The sequence below is a fragment of the Taurulus bubalis genome (genome assembly GCF_910589615.1).
Source record: "Taurulus bubalis genome assembly, chromosome: 15".
Taxonomy (NCBI): Eukaryota; Metazoa; Chordata; class Actinopteri; order Perciformes; family Cottidae; genus Taurulus; species Taurulus bubalis.
In genome coordinates this window covers 19,372,656-19,393,391 of record NC_136603.1, presented here as the reverse complement: position 1 = coordinate 19,393,391, position 20,736 = coordinate 19,372,656, and the positions used below count along the sequence as shown (strand labels likewise).

At 41.7% G+C, this 20,736-nt stretch overlaps 1 protein-coding gene across 1 annotated transcript in view; it reads left to right on the top strand.

Annotated features, from left to right (window-relative positions):
• Nucleotides 1–20,736, top strand: part of dnah7 (dynein, axonemal, heavy chain 7) — a gene marked incomplete at both ends in the record, with an annotated part of 66,664 nt that overhangs the window by 28,524 nt on the left and 17,404 nt on the right. The window contains 19 exons of the mRNA XM_079230946.1: nt 503–685; nt 2,371–2,547; nt 2,858–2,989; nt 4,756–4,977; nt 5,989–6,186; nt 8,536–8,691; nt 8,934–9,102; nt 10,138–10,264; nt 11,167–11,386; nt 11,580–12,206; nt 12,459–12,704; nt 13,010–13,239; nt 13,410–13,740; nt 13,851–14,197; nt 14,661–14,841; nt 15,078–15,263; nt 15,743–15,906; nt 16,666–16,820; nt 18,383–18,573. Coding sequence (XP_079087072.1) covers nt 503–685; nt 2,371–2,547; nt 2,858–2,989; nt 4,756–4,977; nt 5,989–6,186; nt 8,536–8,691; nt 8,934–9,102; nt 10,138–10,264; nt 11,167–11,386; nt 11,580–12,206; nt 12,459–12,704; nt 13,010–13,239; nt 13,410–13,740; nt 13,851–14,197; nt 14,661–14,841; nt 15,078–15,263; nt 15,743–15,906; nt 16,666–16,820; nt 18,383–18,573 — 4,242 coding nt within the window. The remainder of the gene's footprint in view (nt 1–502; nt 686–2,370; nt 2,548–2,857; nt 2,990–4,755; nt 4,978–5,988; nt 6,187–8,535; nt 8,692–8,933; nt 9,103–10,137; nt 10,265–11,166; nt 11,387–11,579; nt 12,207–12,458; nt 12,705–13,009; nt 13,240–13,409; nt 13,741–13,850; nt 14,198–14,660; nt 14,842–15,077; nt 15,264–15,742; nt 15,907–16,665; nt 16,821–18,382; nt 18,574–20,736) is intronic.

Sequence of the window (20,736 nt, the reverse complement as noted above, 5' to 3'; positions counted from 1 at the left end):
AAACACTACAATAGGAAGGGACGATCTTTATAAACCAGGTGGTAGAACAGTTGTTGTTTTTTTGTGCACTTCTAAACCTTAAAGCTCCATGAATACTTAAGACATTCTGCATACTTTAGCACTGCAGCGGCTCTGGTAAATGCAGCTTGTCTTTTCCTTGAAGTGAAACGCCTCCCAAGGGTTTAAAGGTGTTTATGTATCTGTCTGACTGTCTGTCTGTTTGTGCCTGCTTCCATCCATGCTTCCCTCCCTCCATCTGTCAAGCTACCTCAACATCAAGAATTACATAATTTCACATGGCTATTTTAGTTTTATTTATATGATGTGGTTATGTATTTATGTTTCGATAAGTTACAATAAATAAGGAAGACAAACCAACAGGTCAACAGTGTGGTCCATATTACCATACATTACCTTTCTTTCGATGTATGCACATGTAATTGTGCTTTAAATGAAAATGTTCCCTCAAGGTGTAAGGAATCCTATTACTTCCCTCTCTCAGAGTCCTGACAGAAAATGGCTTATCTTTGACGGCCCAGTGGATGCCGTGTGGATCGAGAATATGAACACAGTACTCGACGACAACAAGAAGCTTTGTCTGATGAGCGGCGAGATCATCCAGATGTCACCGCAAATGAGCCTCATCTTTGAGCCCATGGACCTGGAGGTGGCATCGCCAGCCACGGTGAGAAGCACCACCTTTACTTTGATTAAAGGAATCGTTTGGGTACTTATCCGTAGTCAGTGTGTTGTCTGCAGAAGGCCCCGTTTGGAGAAGCAGGCAGCAGTACCGGCACTGAAGCTAAGCACTGTGGTCACATCCAAATGTATTTCAGCCAACTTCAAAAATCTATTTCAGTTGAAATGTATGTTGCAAACACCGATGCAAATCTTCAAAGTCACGAGATTTTTACCTTGCTCCTAGCACCTTGCTGCGCTACTGCTACCTCGACCCCTCAGTTATTTTGTGTTATTGTGTGATTTTGGTGTTTTAAAGGGTTCAATTTGGATTCACCAACTACAATCAAGGAGGCGGTCGACCAACAACTCCCGTGTTCTGCGAAGTATAACTACTGTTTTTGTCAAAGGTGTCCATTGACTTTTGAGGGAAACATAGATAACGGCTTCAGTTCCCCATCAGAAAGGGCTGTCTGTCAGCAAGGTTGAGCGGAGATTCTAAACATTCTAAATATAGCGTACCCCTAAACTGATATTGATTGTTTTCGGTGGGCCTTTCTTTTCACAGCTTTGCCCGCACTCCTTCCAGTTTCTCGAAACTGAGGTCTTGCCAACTGTGACAAGTATCTCAAACCCACTTAAATTTACACCATCCCTTCAAGGGTGCAACGTGATAAACATGTAGTGTCAGCAGCTACTTAATTTTACTCACCAATGATTCATTCACCAGGAGGAAATAACACATGTAACGCCCTCCTCCAGTTGTGCAGACATTTTTTGCAGGTGTTTCAAAGGAGATATCCAACATAGACTCCATAATATATGCAGTCAATTGTCAAACTTTGCTAACAAAGAGATCCCACGGGTTACACGCCTCCTTTTGAAATAAACTGCAATCCATCTAAAGACCTCTGGCACTACATACAAATGTTTTTTTCTTCTAATTGTGCCTGTCGTTATGGTTCTTTCTTTGTAAGGCAGTAACAAAGGCTCTTGATTGTGATACATAGATGCCTTGAGAGAATACCTTTGCATCTCCCTGGCTCTATTTTTTTATTGAACAGACATCTATTTTGGATTCTCTATAGCCTGGCATCTGTTTCTTTCATGCTGAATGCAGAGGCATCACCGCCCCACACACACACACACACACTGTTGATCTCTCTTTCCCTTCATTTTTCATATCGTTCTTTCTTTGTCTAAGGAAGTTTTTTTTCCTTAAAACCTCACTCTTCGCCTTTCTTTCCCCTCTCCTCTTATATCTGCAGCTCATACATTATGTCTTCACCCATCTCTGCTCGTCTTTCTTCTTTGTTCTAACTTTACCCGCACTCCTTCCTGAAGCTATTCCTTGAGTTGAGGGGATCTCATTTAAAATGTTCCTCTGTAGAAAAAAAGGATGTAATGTGGTCATCGTCCGGTGTGAATTAGACACGCTATCCCATATGCAACGCACACTAATTTTCAGTATTGATCAGTATAAATAATATGATGTAACTATTTGGGTAAACTAACGATGTTTGGTGAAATTGGGAACACCTCTCGAATGCTCACCTAATTCTGGGCACCGGTCAGATACTTTGTCTTAATATTGCTCATTAAGATATATTCTGCATTAAGGATAATATTCTCATGAATTGATTGTCCTTGGTTGAGATGTGTGTTTTCAGATGTGATATGTTTTTGTGGCAGGTGTCTCGCTGTGGTATGATCTACATGGAGCCTCATATGCTTGGCTGGCGGCCCCTCATGCTGTCCTGGCTCAACATCAGTCCCGTCACAGTCAACGCAGCGCACAAAGACCTCATTGCTGCCTTTTTTGACCGTACGATACCAGCCTGCCTACAGCTCATTCAAAAGGCCACCAAGGTACCGTGCCATCTTCAGGAAATGTATTTTCTGCTTTTTACTCAGAGGGGAATTTTCCACTCTTCATCTATACAGCTACAAAGTCAACATGTTTAGATATTACTTTGATTTATGTGTATTTCTTCGTTTAAGAAGCAAACCTTTGGGGTTTTGAAATACAAGTACTTTTACTTATCAGTTTCATACAGCAATGCTTCTGGGTTGCCAAGCTCAAAGATTCTAACTTTATATTCTCATCTGAGTGCAGTAGTATATTCAGACATCGCTTCTGTCTGAGTTTTCATTTGTGTTCTTTCTTTTTTGCTTTCAGGAGCTGTCACCCACCTCTGACACCAATCTAGTCAAGTCCCTGATGAATCTGATGGACTGTATGATGGATGAGTTTCATGATGAGGCAAAGATGAAGAGCATGAATGAAAACGATATTATCTCCTGGTTGGAGGTTTGTGTATGCTACTAATTATTATTATTATAGTATTATTAATAATTCATAATCTGATATTAATTGAAAATGTAAAGTGTCTACAGCATCATAAAACGACTATGGTGGGTTAATAGACGGCATCATTAAGTTACTGTGGGCCAACAGGGTTTCACAGTGCGGCCCAGCGTCCTGGAAGCAGTCCGACACATACATTTTCATAAGATCTGAGTGTGAAACGTCTACTTGCATGATGCAACATTCTGCTCTATTGCAAAAATTGTCGATTTGATACAGTACCAAAAAAACTGTGAAACACCAAGTTGACATCCAAGACCTCCAAGACTAACTGATGTGCCGCTCCACACTTCTGCACAAACAGCATTTGAGTAAAATCACTGGTATGCTACGACGCATAGCAAGAGAAAATAAGCAGCCAGGGAAATAAGACAGCTTTATCGTGATAGGGACTGACAAGCCAATGGTACCAGATACTAAAACTACACTGCATGAACCATAGATCACTAATACAGATGTTAGGAAGGGTACTAACTTCTATTTTTCATACTCACCAGTTCCCAAATCGTGCCAATAGCAATAAGAATAATACCCTAGCCAGATGCTGTTTCAAATTTCATGATATTGTCATATGGCGAGATAAAAAACATTCTGTAGCTGTAAAATGAAATTGGAAAAAACGACAATTTCAAACTATGGTCTGAAATACTAATATGGGGCACAGCCCTTTTCTGTGTAGCTGGTATGTGTTAGTTTTAGTTACATTTACCGTCCGTCAGTTTCCACTGAATTCTTCAATGAACTTTGACATTGGCCTTGAGGTAGGCATTGCATTGCTCCTTAAACACACATCAGAAATATATATATATATTTATTTATTTATTTATTTTCACAAACACAGATAGACACCAAAGAGTCTGCCTTTTTTATTCATTTTTTACTTTTAAACATACTGCTTCCATACAAGCAAGTTTTAGCAGATGAGCACTTTCCTCTGCCCCCTGCCCGAGTTCCAGTTGATTTCTTTCCTTACCTCTGAATCCCCTCTTTTGACAGCACTGCTATTATCCCCCTGTGGCACGCTGCTCTGATGAATGCCTTTCAACCCTCTCTCCCATGTTTCTCAGCGAGTCATTATCAAAGTGTTGAATTAATCAGCCTTTTAACAGCAGGAGTTATCATGAGGCTGTTAAGCTATTTCTAATTCCTACAGTATTCCTGCTGTTTTCCCAACAAAGGCATCTCTCCTCTTTGGAGTCTGGTGTTTGTCTCTTCAAGTAATCTTTACATTGGTTGAGGCATTAACATGACCACTGTATATTTTGATCAATATAATAATTACAAACATGTACGCGCAATGTCATTTTTGACTGTTAACCGTAACCTTGCACAGGTATTTTTGGCTTTTGTTCCAGTATGGTGGTATGGATGATTTTGAGATACAATTTTAAAGGACTGGCACTTTACTAAATATTTTATGACACGTAGCTTAAGTATACATTCATTTTATTACATTTAATAGGGACAAAAGGTTTTATACTGCATTCATCTGACAATAGTGTGTGGTAGGTACTTTTTTCTTTCAAGTCCTTGTTACACTACCTAAAATGAGTTCCAGTATTTACTTCAGTAACATTTTTAAATTCTACTTTAACTGTCAGAATTGAGGAACTTTAGGGACCATCATATCCATCATGGACAAACTGACACACATTACATACATACACAAATCAAAACAGCAGTGACGGTTGTCCTTTCCTTTTATACAGGGCATCTTTGTGTTCTGCCTGGTGTGGTCAGTGGGAGCCAGCTGTGACAATTCGGGCCGGGTCAAATTTGATGCTGTGGTCAGGGAGATCCTGGTCGGTCCTTTAAGTAAGGAGACCCGCGCCTGCCATGGCATTCTGGCCACCGTCGAAGCTCCACCTAAACAGCTCACAGTGCCTCTGCCCTGTGACGGAACCGTCTACCAGTACCGCTTCATTAAAGAGGTAGGGCTGACAATTAGGCAGCTGAGAGGGATGTTTAAAAAATACTGGAAATGTGTGACATACGGAGAGAAATTGTCGTTCTTATTGACATATTACGAGTGAAAAATAACACAAAAATCTCTCCGTCACAATAAAGAATGCAAATGGGGAAATTATACTGTAGTATTGTTTGCGTCATCATTACTTCAATAACTGACATCAAACACAGGAGAGAGCCCTTCTTCTATATCAAGCACTTGGGGACTGGAAGAGTGACATACCTGTATTTAATTTCTCTTTTCCTCAGACGGTTGGTGAAGAGGGATGCTCATTTCTTTGTCTTTGTGTGACCTTAATAAAGTGTCACGCTTCAGACTCTTCACATGGCTCCACCTGCCTTGAACGTAATCCCAGGGAATTCTTATTTTATCACTTCAGGATGGTCAACAAAGCACTGTTTTCACAGCAAAGAAAAAACAAACCCATGAAGTCCAGTTCACTCATATAGATGGATTTAAGATATTCTTCTTTTAAATCTCGATAGAAAACTAGTTGTTCCTGTAAAACGTTTTAAGAGGAAAACAATGTATATTACATCTGAACTGTGACACGTTTCTGTCATTGTTTTAGAATATATTTTAGTAGTTATCATGGTCATATTGCATACAAGATCATTTTGGCAAAGATAGTTATGAAATGAAAATGTCATATTGGCACATAGTTAAGCAGTTGCCAATTTTACAGCTTGATTAGAGGAAAAGAGTTGGTATGGTTTTACAATAACAAATAAGTTTGTCAACACGAGACTGCTATGGATTTGTTCATTAATATTTTGTAGGCTATTGATTATGATTCCTTTCTGAACACAAGGAAATATTTGCTTCATCTGATTGGAGACCTTGTATGTACAAACATCCGTATGGTTTACATCACGTAATATACACAAATCAATATGACTATTATGATATATCTGATTAATATCTCAAATACACCGATCAACCTTTTTCCCTTCTTCTGCAAATTCCTCTCCAGGGCCCGGGCAGGTGGGAGCTGTGGACGGATGAGCTGAAGGCCGCTCCCCCCATCGCCAAAGACATGCAGTTCAATGAGATAATTGTGCCCACTGAAAACACGGTGCGCTACATGGCACTGATGGAGCTCCTCGTCACCCACGGGAAGCCCACTATTTTCATCGGCCCCACTGGTACCGGCAAGACTGTCTACATTAAAGTGAGTCGTCTGCTATGTCTTACTTTATGAACGTAACGCTTGGAAAGCACTACGGTACGATACGTTGAGCAGAGAGCGATGTGGGGTAAGAAGGACGCAGATTTGAATTAACACTCATTTTTTGAAGCGACCCACACAAAAATACATCTCTTGGCTGTTGCCTGGTTATGTGCTCAATCCATTTAAGGAGTTAGGTTTTAATATTGTCAGACTAGATTTACCAGTTCTTTGACATTATTATCTCAAGTGGATAACAATTGCTGATGTTCATGATCAGTGTTTCTCACTAAAATGCATTTTCTTTCTTCAGATGACTTTTTTATTTATTATTTGTGTACATGTATAATATTTTTGCAAGCTAGCTGTTATAACCTTTACTGCCACCAACTGTTCATCGGTGTAATAGCAGGAAACCATCGGCAGGAAAGGGAATCGGCCTGCCTGCACGCTCGTTGTGTATGTGCACAAGGCACAAACAAAACTGGGACCTATTGGTCAAGACATTACCCCATTGTGCTACATATTGTCAAAAATCCACAGGATACATATAATAAGTATGTTCTAAATTTGGTTTGCTTTAGTTTACTTTGTTTACAGTGAAATACAAGTAGTACACTGGCTTCTTAGTCTAGCTGACTAGTTTAAAAATGACCTTAAATGTATGTTAAATTGGCACTAAAGAAGTCTTAAAAAGTAGTACACAAATTTTTACCTTATTCAACACATGGGGATTCAGCATGATCACGTTGTTGAGCTGCATTTATGTGCATACACTGTGTGAATTTTCTTTTTGGCTCTGCTTGTTTCTATTTCCGTCTGCTCTCCAAGGGAATTTGGGATTGGACTTTAAGCCATTTTTTTTTTTTTAGCACAAATGATTGTAATCCCATGCAGAAAAAAAAACACCTGGCTATGCTACCAATAACAGCATTTTGAAGGATGAGTGACCATTCATTTCTACGCAGCGTAGTCACAGCCTTGTGAAACTGGACTAAGTGCTTTGAACATACAATTTGAAGGCAACACAGCTATACGCACACTAGGTGTGAAACGGCCACCTTTGAGAAATACTGAGTATCTCTCAGCAGACCTTCAGCTATTTATATCAAGGACTAATCACCCCCTCCTTCCCTACACGTCATTAGTTCATCCATTAGTGTGCTCAAATTTGAGACTCTGGGGTGAATAGAGATCATCTCACCAGGGAGCCTGCCTTGTTCTCCACTTCCTGCCCGCCTGCATGGAGGAGCAGCTCTGTCCCATGCCGCAACCAGCAGACCGTGGCCGCATCCCAAATCCGCCTGGAGTGATAATCAAGCTCCAGCACTCAGACCATAAGAATATGCCCAGCACGGTGCTGGCAGGCAGCTGTGCACAAGCCTCCTTCGCCTGCCCCATTCTGCTCTTGAGTGAGACTGAGAGAAGCCGTGCCACCGATTTATAATTTACATGTAGACAAGAGGATGACGATGCACCTTGGCTGCACTCTGTGATCATTCACATCAGCAGTCCCCTTTAATTACGCAGGTCGTTACTCACATGATTTCACTCGCATTTGTGCACAGCGGAAGTTGGAGCATGTGCTCTGGGCACAAATGGTACATCATAAAAGTAACATGAAAATAGATCAAATCATGGTAAAAGACATCAGATCTCCAACAACCACGTTCTCTGTTCACTGTTCTGTGTTCTCTGTTCATATGAACAGTGAAGGCCTTTTGTTCAAAAGGTAATTTCAAAAAGTATTTTTAAGTTTTTAGTAAAAGGCCCTTTTGTAAACCCTCACGCAAAATATAAAACATAAAAATCATCTATTATCTTTTTTTGACCTGCAGAACATTATTGTACATTGTGCCCTCAGAGGACAACTAATTCTCTACTTCATTTCAAAGTCCTTTTCAGGGATTAACTGTGATCCAGTTATTATCTAATAAAATACTCGCTAAATGGCACATTTAATTAGATTACAAAGCTTATCACAAGCATTTGCCAGGTTCAAACTGGAAATGATCATTTTGTGTGTACTCTACCTGCACAGGTTCTTTGGCATGCTAATTCACAATAGAGTTGAAATACTTAACAACTTTTTCAACCAAATGATCATTTCCTTTTTTTCAAGTATGCAATTATCAATCTTTACCTTGATTACATTTATTTGTTGAATCAAGTCCATGACATTCATTTTTTTCAAAGTGTCACTTTTCCTGATACTATCTCTTATTGTTTGTGCAGTTTGTTGCCATTTTGCATTATTTGGATAAATATAGATATTCATGGTGATGATAAACCTCCATACTATTTGGGTTTTGACAATAATCTGTGTTCATATTTCCATTTTCTCTTGCCCAGGACTTCCTGTTGAATCAGCTGCAGAAGGATGACTACAGCCCATTATTTATCAACTTTTCAGCCCAGACCACAGCTGCACAGACCCAAAACATTATAATGTCCAAGCTAGACAAACGGCGCAAAGGAGTATTTGGCCCCCCATTGGGGAAGAAAATGGTACAGCTTCTTTAAATGTTCAAATTATGTTTTATTTGGGTGAGTTTCTTGTGTGCTTTTTGTCTGTGAAGTGAATCACAAACATGTTGGCAGCTGTAAAGATGTGTAGTCCTTTTATAACATTTTATTTTGATATGCATCTGTGAATAATGTGCACCTAAACAAACAAAAAAACGGTGACACAAATACATTGTGTTATCATCGATATTTAATCCAACAATACAAATGTCCCATCCCATTAGGTGATATTTGTGGACGATGTGAACATGCCAGCCCGGGAGGTTTACGGCGCCCAGCCCCCCGTGGAGCTGCTGCGCCAGTGGCTGGACCACTGGAACTGGTACGACTTGAAGGACTGCTCCATGATCAACCTGGTGGATATCCAGGTCATATGTGCTATGGGACCACCTGGTGAGTAGCAGCTGTGGTCGCCTAAAGTGTATAAAAAGTGTATCATTACAGCAATGATACCAAAGTTCTAGATGGGTTTTCCTCCCTCTCCTAACTGCTGCAAAAAAAGTGCTGTTGAGTTAATTTCACAAACCACTAGCTGCTGTTCAGCAGAGCACCTGCCTTAAGGTGCTTACAAATAGCAAGTGTTGACCACTTCCACCTCCACTACAACTACCAGTGTAAACACAAAAGCACGGCTGTTCACTGAGGCAGCTGGCTGCGACAGCTGCAAGACAGAGAGGATGGGCACACTCACAGCTAACGTTGCTCCTGCTACCTGTGCTGACAGTTGTTTCCATTTTCTAAACTTCAGCCCAGTATGGCTCTGGCAAAACACTGGACCCACACCAGGGAAACAATGTTCCTTTTTATGATATTGGCACAAATAAGCTAGCAATCTAAATGTGCCAATGGAAACTTGTGTCTCAAATTGATTCCAGTGCTATCTATGTCCTGTTGTCAAAATTGGTAACACACATCACTGAACTATAGAGCGAGTAGTAGCTGTTGACTGTAAGCACTTCACTAATTGACCCAGATTGCCTTGCAAGCCATGATGAGTTGTGCAACTTGATTACACCCTCAGACATAATGTAACTGTTTTTTTGTTCTGTCCCTGTGTGCTATGTCATCAGGGAGATGCACACTGTAGGTCTAGGAAAACATGCACAAATGGTGAATGTAAATAATATTACATAACTGGAAGTATGAGAGCAATTTTGTGGCATAATGTATATCATCTCTGACAAATGCCATGGTTGTGAGGCACTGTTTTAGCATATTTATGCACTGAAATTATAATTTTATGGGAGACAAAGTAGAATAGAAAGAGCTTGGCCATCTTACCAGGGTGTGAAAATGGTCTGAAACCAATAGTAACTGTGCATTGTAAAAAATTGGGAGTTAGTGTAGTAGAAACACTCAGTTGTAGAATAACTATCAGAACTGTTTATCGGAGGTTATAGTGTTTCCTTTTTTGTCTTACTTGTTTAGGTGGAGGGAGGAACCCCATCACACCTCGGTACCTGCGCCACTTCAACATGATTACCATTAACGATTTTGATGAGAAGACCATGTACACAATCTTCTCCAGGATCTCTGACTGGCATTTCACCCTCCGGTAAGTGCGTAGCATGTGTAATTGGTCAGGTGCTTTTTCCAATATTGACAAAGAAGGAACACATATGACCTCGACATGTAGCTACACCAGCGCCTTGAGGGCATTTGACCCACTACTTTTCAAGTCCTGGGATGGTGTCCTGCCACTTTTAGCAACCAAATGAATTGAAAAAATATGACAAACCAAAGATCAGAAGGTAGTGTTTACCTTAGAGACCTCAAATCCTAAAGTGATCAAATCTGTCTGAAAGCATTTAAATCTACCCAACCACTGCAAACAGAAGTATCACTTGCATTTGAACAAGATAGTGGTTTCCTACTTTAACTTTGTTGGGCTTTTTGGAAATACTTTGTTAATGCTAATGAATATATATATATTTCATTTTTAAGTGTTTCATGAACACAACTAAATATGTTTTTAATACAATAAATTACACATTTTCCTCGATAAACTATGGGAAATAATTTAAACAGGATCTCAACAATGAAACAACAATTAGATTAGATTAGAAAAACTTGATTAATCCCCAGTGGGGAAACTCATTTGTCACCAAAAGTCAGACTCATACAGACAACAACAGACAAAGTTCACAGTGCACAGCAGACAAGAGACAAATTACAAAGAAGAAAAAATGGAAAAATGCCATAAGAAACAAGACACGTGACCGACATCAGAAAATATACTAAATCTAAAAACCACAATTAAGGTGTACATTAAAAAATCTAACTGCATCTGGTACAAACGACCTTCTGAGTCATTCAGTAGAACACTTTGGCATCCTGAATCGCTCACTGAATGAACTTCTGAGTCCTTTAAAAACACAGTGTAGTGGATGGCCACAAAGAAACAATTGTTTTTACCTTGGCCCTTGATTTCTTTTCCATTTTCAATTCCATCTACAGGTTTTCTTTCACCAACCAGTTTGCAGCTCTGACCCCTCAGATCGTTAATAGTACCATGTCAGTGTACCGAGAGGCCACCAAGAACCTGCTTCCCACCCCCGCAAAGTCCCATTACTTGTTCAATCTGCGCGATGTCTCCCGAGTCATCCAGGGCATCTGCCTGTCGCGGCCAGAGACTGCAGATGAACCAACTGTCATCAAACGGCTGTGGATGCATGAGGTAATGTTGTACACAGCATACCTGAAGATATCTATCTTCTTTACTATAGTTAATAGCTGTACACTATATAGCTATACACCACGTGTTTAACATAGTATTCCTTTGGACCTTCCCGTGTTGCCATCTCTCCATAGCTTGCTCTCTCTTTATCTGTCTCTCACTTTCACTGTTTCTTTTTCTTATTGATGCTCAGGTTCTGAGGGTATACTATGACCGACTGGTTCACGACACAGATCGGTCCTGGCTTGTGAAACATTTACAAGCCGTGTCTCAGAGTCACATGAAGGAAAACTTCCATCAGCTCTTCGAGCATCTGGACCAGGACTGCGACGGGGAGGTCACTGAAGATGACCTGCGCAGCCTCATGTTCTGCGACTTCCATGACCCCAAGGGTGAAGACCGCAACTACCGCGAGGTGCACAACCTCGACCTTCTCCGACAGGTGGTGGAGTCGCACCTGGAGGAGTACAACAACATCAGCAAAGCGCCAATGAACCTGGTGCTCTTCCGTTTTGCCATCGAACACGTGTGCCGCATTTCCCGCATCCTCAAGCAGCCGAGTGGCCACGCCCTGCTGGTCGGCGTGGGCGGGAGCGGGCGACAGTCCCTCACCCGGTTGGCTGCCCACATGGCGGAATCAGAACTTTTCCAGGTAGAGATCTCCAAGACCTACGGAACCACTGAATGGCACGATGACCTGAAGCTTATCATGAGGAAGTCCACACAGGGGGATGCTCACGGCATTTTCCTCTTCACGGACACTCAAATCAAAATGGAGTCATTCCTGGAGGACGTTGGCAACCTGCTCAACACTGGTGAGGTAAAGTGAATGGGAGGGGGCATAGGTGGATTGGCGGATGAGTTGAGGGAAAGATAACATGTACTAACTGATTGATCAGTGAATGACTGTTTGGATGAAGACCAGAAAAGTAGATTTGTGGATAGTTTTAGGGATGGATTAATACAAGTAGATGTGGATTGATAGAATGGGGAAACAGAGAGATAGGGTGTTCTATTTTACAAAGCCAGCATCCAAACACAGACCATTCTGTTATCTTTTGGTTGTTTCCAGGTGCCTAACCTGTTTGCAGTTGACGAGAAGCAGGAAATATGCGAGCTAATGCGTCTGTTGGACCGGCAACGTGACCGCGACAAGCAGACGGACGGCAGCCCGCTGTCCCTCTTCAACATGTTCATAGAGCGCTGCCGCACACAGCTGCATGTGGTGTTGGCCATGAGTCCCATCGGAGATGCCTTTAGGAACCGCTTGAGACGTTTCCCCGCCCTCATTAACTGCTGCACCATTAACTGGTTCCAGGTGTGTGTGTGTGTATATGTTGCGTTCCAGTGCGCTGTTGGTTGCAACAAAAAATGCTTCAGGTAGTTAATCTAAAGACAAAGGCAGTGTGCAGGAGGTGAATGTTAGTGCATCATCACAGGTGGTTGAATATACCAATTGTGTTTGTTTTTTTACTTCGACCCATAACAAATTGGATGATGGATCTCAGTCCAAGTCTTTACACAGGCTCCCTTTTGGTTGTCACTGATGATATTACCAGAAAATCATCTTCAGATATTTTAAAAACATTCAATGGCGGTACGGCATATTTCCTTTCTTCTCAGACCTGGCCAGAGGATGCTCTACAGGCAGTAGCCTGTCGCTTCCTGGAGGACGTTAAGATGACGGATGAGTCCCGAGAAGGATGCATCAACATGTGCAAGAGCTTCCACACCTCAACCATAGAACTATCATCTCGCTTTATGACTGAGTTGCAGCGCCACAACTACGTCACCCCAACCTCATACTTGGAACTCATTTCCACCTTCAAGGCCCTTCTGAAGACAAAAAGAGCGTAAGATTTAAGATGTACTGTCTGTGTACATTGTGATTTCGAGATGTTTTTGTTGCTTCAGATGCACGATTCTTAACACAAAAGCCAAATTCCAGTATCCATGAGGAAATAAAAAAAGATATTCCTTATCTCTCTCTCTCTCTCTCTCTCTCTCTCCATCTTCTGCCCAGTAATGTGGTGAAGCTGAAACATCGTTACGAGGTGGGCCTCGAGAAGCTAAAGTCAGCAGCAGACCAGGTGGCCACTATGCAAGTTCAGCTGGAGGCTCTACAGCCACAGCTGCGTGTGGCCAGTAAGGAGGTGGATGAGATGATGGTGGTAATTGAGCATGAATCTGTGGAGGTGGCCAAGACAGAGAAGGTGGTGAAAGTGGACGAAGCCGTGGCCAACGAACAAGCCATGGCTGCCAAGGCCATCAAGGATGAGTGTGATGCTGACCTGTCTGAAGCCCAGCCTATCCTGACATCAGCCCTTGCTGCTTTGAATACTCTGACCACTCAGGTAAAAGATATGTTGTGGGATAGTGCCCTTTTATTGACTCAAAGGCCGGGTATACTGGAGTAGAGTAGTAAAGAGGGCAGGCCTAAAGATGTGGTTATTTTTATACACAGGATATCACAATGGTGAAGTCCATGAAAAGCCCACCCACAGCTGTTAAGCTGGTGATGGAGGCCATCTGCATTCTCAAAGGCATCAAGCCAGATCGCGTGCCTGACCCGTCAGGATCCGGTAAAAAAATGGAGGACTTTTGGGGCCCGGCCAAAAAGCTTCTGGGCGACATGAAGTTTCTCCAAAGCCTCCATGACTATGACAAGGACAACATCCCACCAAATTTAATCGCCATCATCCGCAACAAGTATATCACCAACCCAGACTTTGAACCAGAGAAGATTCGAACTGCATCCAATGCAGCTGAAGGCATGTGTAAGTGGGTTTGCGCCATGGAAAAGTATGACAAGTAAGTAATGTTCGCCTCTTGCTGTGTTCTCGGTTCTGAAAATTGATGCATATTCACAAAGCTTGAAAGAGCTTTTCATCCGTCTATGTGCGGAACATGGAGCTTGGTTGTTTGTAACTTCACAAGAATAATAACCCTGCATATGCCAAGTGATTAATATAAAAAGCCAAATCAAGCTGCAGATCATTTAAAGGGAAATCTTGATCATTATTGCTCTGACAATCTTAAATGTTACCCATATTCATAGAAGCTAATGGTTGTCATTTATACTCAATATATCCTCACAATTTCCCTTTTCTGCTTACAGTTGAGTTCATATAAAGATTTATGTTTTCTGTTTTGATACTGTTTTGGAGACTATCCCAGTATTATATTTAGCACGTCCAACTCATTCATGATTCTGCACTACTTATGAAGTTCCATATCTTGTAAACGTGTACTAATTTATTACATCCTCCTTCAGAGTGGCCAAGGTGGTGGCTCCCAAGAAGGAGAAGCTGGCACAGGCTGAGGGAGAGCTGAAGGTGGCCATGGGGAGCCTCCAGATAAAGCAGGCTGCCCTCAAAGAAGTCCAAGATAAATTAACAAAGCTTCAGGACACTTTGGAAGCTAATAAACACAAGAAAGCTGACCTGGAAAGCCAGGTTTGTGGTTTTTATATCTGTTTGTGGGACTTAAAGCAGCCACCGGTTGACCAAACAGCAAACCCAAGTCAATGACTTACTTAATTACCCAAATTTGCTCTGGCTGGCATGACCTTCCTTCTGCTCCTTGACCTGGGGAAACAGCCACAGTGCGACAAGGATTTTTTACCGGACCCTGACGGGTCAGGCACGCGATCTGGCTTGATGCCTTTGAGAATGCCTCTGTTGTCCTCCAGGTGGATCTGTGCAGTAAGAAGCTGGACCGAGCTGAGCAGCTCATTGGAGGCCTTGGTGGAGAAAAGACGCGCTGGAGCGAAATGGCCGTCAATCTTGGAGAGATCTACAACAACCTGACTGGGGACATCCTTATCTCAGCTGGCATAGTGGCTTACCTGGGAGCCTTCACCTCCAGCTACAGACAGGTAGGCAGAGGGAGTAGGCGGTGCATACTTGGAAGTTAATTAATTGCGTTACTTAAAACCCTGCACCGAACATAGATTGTTTTATGTTTTTGATTTTGGTATCACCGTTAGTGAATATGACTGAATACATAGTTAATATAGTTAATGTAGGTCTCTTTAACATACTCGGACTTTCCGACTAATACAATCCAAATGCATGGAGATGAAAAGTGAACACCAAGGCATTTTTCCTTTTTTCCTTTTGCTGAGTCTCACATGTCTCCAAGAGTAAGCCTGCTGTGTTTAAAGGTCATCTTTTACACTGTGTCACCCAGAGGGCCATTGTGATGCTGGACAGAAAGGAGGATTAGTTATCATTTCTGTACACAGCTGAAATGTTCACTAGCTAGTATGCTCTTGTTTGTTTGCAGCTCAGCATTGTCTTTCATTTATTCAGCGTGAAGTGAAAAGTCGTAAACAATAAATGTACTCCGCTCCAGGATCAGACAGAGGAGTGGATGAATCTTTGCAAGAGCAGAGAGATACCGTGCTCTCCCAACATGTCTCTGATGAACTCTCTGGGCGATCCAGTAAAGATTCGTGCATGGACCATCGCTGGCCTACCATCAGACAGCTTCTCCATAGACAACGGTATCGTAATCTCGTGAGTAATAAAGACAATCTTCAGATTTTACATGGAATTCTCGAGAGGAAAAACGCATCAATGTTTGGCTATTTAAAAAAAGTGAAAGCAACATTTTAGAGCCTGTAAATTGTTGCTCTTTTTTTTAAACCCAAAGGGCCTCTGTAGCTCTGAGCGTGAATATCTTTATGGAACCTTCTGGCTGCTATATATTTTTTCATGCCACTTACTCACTCACTGTTCATAAGGAATAGGTTCCAGTGTTTTAACGGAGTGCAGTTGTGTGCTTTTGACAGCACAAAAGGTTACAAGTCATTAAAGGATCAATATTAGATTGCTCACTATAAATCAGTCTACCTAATACATTTTTTTAAAAGACCATTGTTCAACGGAACTTTGTAACCTTTCCTGAAAGCTCAAGTTACATTGTCTGAGTCAACCTTAAGGTGCAGCGAAATAAAGACACGAAGCATCTGCTTGTTTGTGTAAATGAAGCAGCAACATTGCTTTTTAATCACAATACCATGGCCCCTGGTGTGCTACCCAACTGTGAGCCTTCTAACTGTGCTCAAAGGGAATGTTCACCCCTAAGCTTCTCTCTACATCTCAATTCTTGTCCTCCAACATCCCCCCTACTGTTGTGATGTCTCACGGTTGAGACAGGATCTCTCACTCCGACACGAGGCAGCACCAATTGATCACCTGTGTGTGTGTGTGTGTGTGTGTGTGTGTGTGTGTGTGTGTGTGTGTGCGTGTGCGTGTGTGTGTGTGTGCTTGTAGGAACGCCAGGCGGTGGCCTCTGATGATTGATCCCCAGGGCCAGGCCAACAAGTGGGTGAAAAACATGGAGAAGGCCAATACTCTGCATATCATTAAATTGAGTGATGCTGACTTTGTACGCACTCTGGAGAACTGCATCCAGTTTGGCACGCCAGGTGAGCAGAAGTCTTTCTCTCAATGTGTGTGTGTGTGTGTGTGTGTGTGCCTGCCTCACCCAGATTGTTGCATTTCCTCTTCCCGCCTGCTGAGGTCTCTCTTTACCACAGGGACTAATTATTGCTGTGCAGAGAATGTGTTTCTCCTTTGTTCTCTGTTCTACAGAGGAAGCATTCATTCACTAGCAATATTTCTGAGTGAGATGTTCCAATGGACCTTTATTCAGACCGACTGCACCATCAGTATATAAACTACTGTAAATCACACAAATGTGGTGAAGAAATCAATCATGTTTTCGGCACGAAAAAAAGTTCTTGCAGAGTATCAGGATCAAATTCACTATTGTAGGCAGACGTCGTGTGACGATTATTTTGTGCTGTTTTTTAGCAGTGCGTGTTTGCTCATACTTTCGTCTTCTTGTTTTAGTAAGGGAGCAACAGCAAGGGAATAATTAGAGCTTAAAACAGACAGAAACAACTCTATAGACATTACAATCTAAATAATGACCCAACTCAGCCAGCCACTGGGTCTTTGCTTACTGGCAGATTGCAAGAGAGTAGCCTGTCCTTGCAGGGTGCAAAATAGTCCCCAGGGGCTACAGTTTCACCCTCATACTTCACAGTTTTACGGTAATCCCGATTATGTGCTAGTATTCTTTATTTTAGCATGGTTGAAAAAAAAGAAGCCCTTGCCCAATGTCTTAAAAGGCTGGACTCATGTTTAGTAAATTATTACATTACATTTCATTTAGCTGACGTTTTTAATCCAAAGAGATTTACAATAAATGCATACAGTACTGTTTAATCTGTTGAAATATCAGCAATATTGATGTGATGTGCCCTGATAAAATAATACTCCAAAGCAATTGGAGAAGAAGTTTGTGGGAGAGAAAGTTCATCAGCTGTCACTGGCTCTGAATGCTGTACAACTTTTGTTATTACCTCAGGCTCACGTCAATTATAGATGGGCTACTGTTTTTAACATCAGAACAGCATTATCATACTTAATGTGAAATCACATGAATAATTATGCCATGGGAATAAGGCACTTGATAATGTAATACTTACCTCGCTGATGTTTTGGGTATTGCGCATGTGCTGCACAGGTTTAGCAGTGTTCACCGCTGAGTGCTTCCCACAGGCAGGAGGACTCACACAATGACGTGAAGTCGGTCCTGTAAAGAGATCAGCCAAACAAAAAATATAATGATGTTATTTCCTGAGAAAATTATTATCTGAGATTATTTTCTGACTTGATGCGAAACGGAAGGCTGCCATCGATCTATAGGAGCCTTCACAGCAAATAGTCATTAACCTGGACTCTACAGCAGCTCAAAGATTAGTCTTTGATGTGATGTCAGGGTAGAGACGTTTCATTTTCTGCAAGACAATATAATATCATATAAACTGTTTTCTAAAAGAGATCTGGAACCAGTTCCATGATGCATAGATTTTGGTGATGTGGGAAACGGTTCAACTGGCAAGGCAGTAGATTCGGTCAACAGCAGAAGACCGTACTAGAACATGACAGCTCCAATAAGAGATTGCACATTTTGTTTCAGTGCTGCTGGAGAATGTCGGAGAAGAGCTGGACCCTATCCTGGAGCCTCTGCTGCTGAGACAGACCTTTAAACTGGCTGGTGCCGTGTGTATCCGCCTCGGAGACTCCACCATCGAATATGCTCCCGACTTTCGCTTCTACATCACAACCAAGCTACGCAACCCACACTACCTGCCTGAGACCTCCGTCAAGGTACTGTATAGTGAGAAACAGCCTCAGGCGCCGTTATGTCTTTTAGTATCCATCGTTCCACATTGCAAAAACTCATTTTATTATTAACATGGACAAGACAGTGACTCTAACACCTAAACACACATCAATGCTGCAGCCCCTGTTGTTAAACGTTGTTGTATTCATCCCACCATGTTGAGACACACAGACAGACCTGGTCCTCAATATGTATTTGCGAGTTAGGGATTGTCCCGTTACCGCCGCCACTGCAACCTCCATCCATAGTCTCACACACAGTCTCAAAACATACTCCAGAAAGACAGACTTGAGCTTACACACTCCTTTACTCATGACAACAGTAATCAGAGCATTTCCTGGCAGTAGTCACACGCCATAGCATGTTTGCAGCAGATGTCAGTGTTGTTGCAATGAGCTTCCTGCAATCCGCCATGCGCCCTCTACCAACCCTTTTCATGCAGATTGAGCTGCTACCCGTCAATCCCTCTGTAGATGTATCTCCCACAACAAAGCTGCTGCCAAAACAGAAGATAATAGAAAGAGTTACTAGACTACAGGTTGTCACAGGAATCTGTATTCCTCTGCCTTTTAAGTATTATTTTCATCACACCTAATAGCAATAGTCAACCTAGTTTGTTTTGTTGTCCCGTGGGATTTTTATTACGCCAAATGGTAGAACTGACTTTCCATAATACAGTTCATTGTCACTGAAGTGTAACTGCTATGTGGGGCACTGTATTTTCTGCAAGCTGAAACATTCATTTTTTTTGTGAGGGAGACGTCAATTGATGTGACAAGTCTGGCTTCTCAAAATGTGGGGCTTTCTATAATGTGGAAGGAGTTTTTTGCCGCGCTATGGATAGCAACATTGCCTGGACAATTGGTCGGTCCACCACTTTGGTGCAGACTTAATTATGTCAACTATTTGATGGATTGATCAAATATTTTTACTGATGGTCTCCAGAGGATGAATTCGTGAAGGCTTTGGTGATCCTATGACTTCTTTTACTACCATTAGCAGCTGAACGTTTTCAGTTATTTAGTGAAATAGCTCAATATCTACTCGACAGATTGGCACAAAATATTGTAAAGACATCATGATTCCCAATCGATGTATACCTACGGCTTTGGTGACCCCAGAATTTTTTTGGTCTCAACTATGAGATAGATTGCCATGACATTTGCGACACAATCAGGTTCCCCTGAGGATGACTCCTAGTAATATTGGTGATTTATAGACTTTTTATCCAGAGCCATCATCAAGTAAAAACTGCACAAATTCATACGATATTTCACCAGAACTTTGGTTTATAACCAAATTCCTGCAAAACTAAAAACATTCCCATTGGCCTCAGCTGTGCATTGTGATAGTAGCTAATTAGCAAAGATTAGCATGCTTACCACGCTAAACTAAGGTGGTTAACATGATAAACATTATACCTTCAAAATATTAGCATGTTAGCATTTTCCTATTGAGCTTGTAAGCAAAAATGCTTTTAGGGTTTAATTCAAAGAACTTCTGTTCTGAACAAAGCTGCTAGCATGGCTGTCGACTCCTAGTTTTGTGTTTTTTAATTTTAGTTTAACAACATATTGTTTGTTGGACTGAATAGTTAGTTTCAACCTTTGATTTCCCTCTACCGATAGATGAGCCCTACTTTTCCTGGTTGGTTCCCACCTATTGCATCATACTACTCAAATGGCAGCACGTTTTTACCCCGGCAACAAAATTAATCATCATTCACTGATGACACCTTTCCAATGGAGCACACACTCCCCCTCACCAAAAAAAAGTCAAAGAAAAGGAGCATTAAAGGAAACTGCATTACAGAGAGGCAAGGGTTTGGAAAGCATTACTGAAGATCACATTTCAACCATCTATTTGCAGGACCCCGCTCTTTATGGGCAGCCATTAGATAGATTCAAGTCATTTTTCAAAACTGGCAAAATCTTTTTTTTTTGCCTACAGTACAGTATACTACAGGGCATCCATTATATCCTTAACGCCCTATTTGAAATGCATACTTTCAAATACAAGAGGCAAGTATCTAGTAAAGCAGCCCTTAAAGACCTCAAGGGAGGAAGGGAAGCAAAGAAGGAGGGGGTATGTGTGAAAAGGACAAACGAGAGATTTATATGGGCTCCGAGTCTTTACCACCAGCTGAG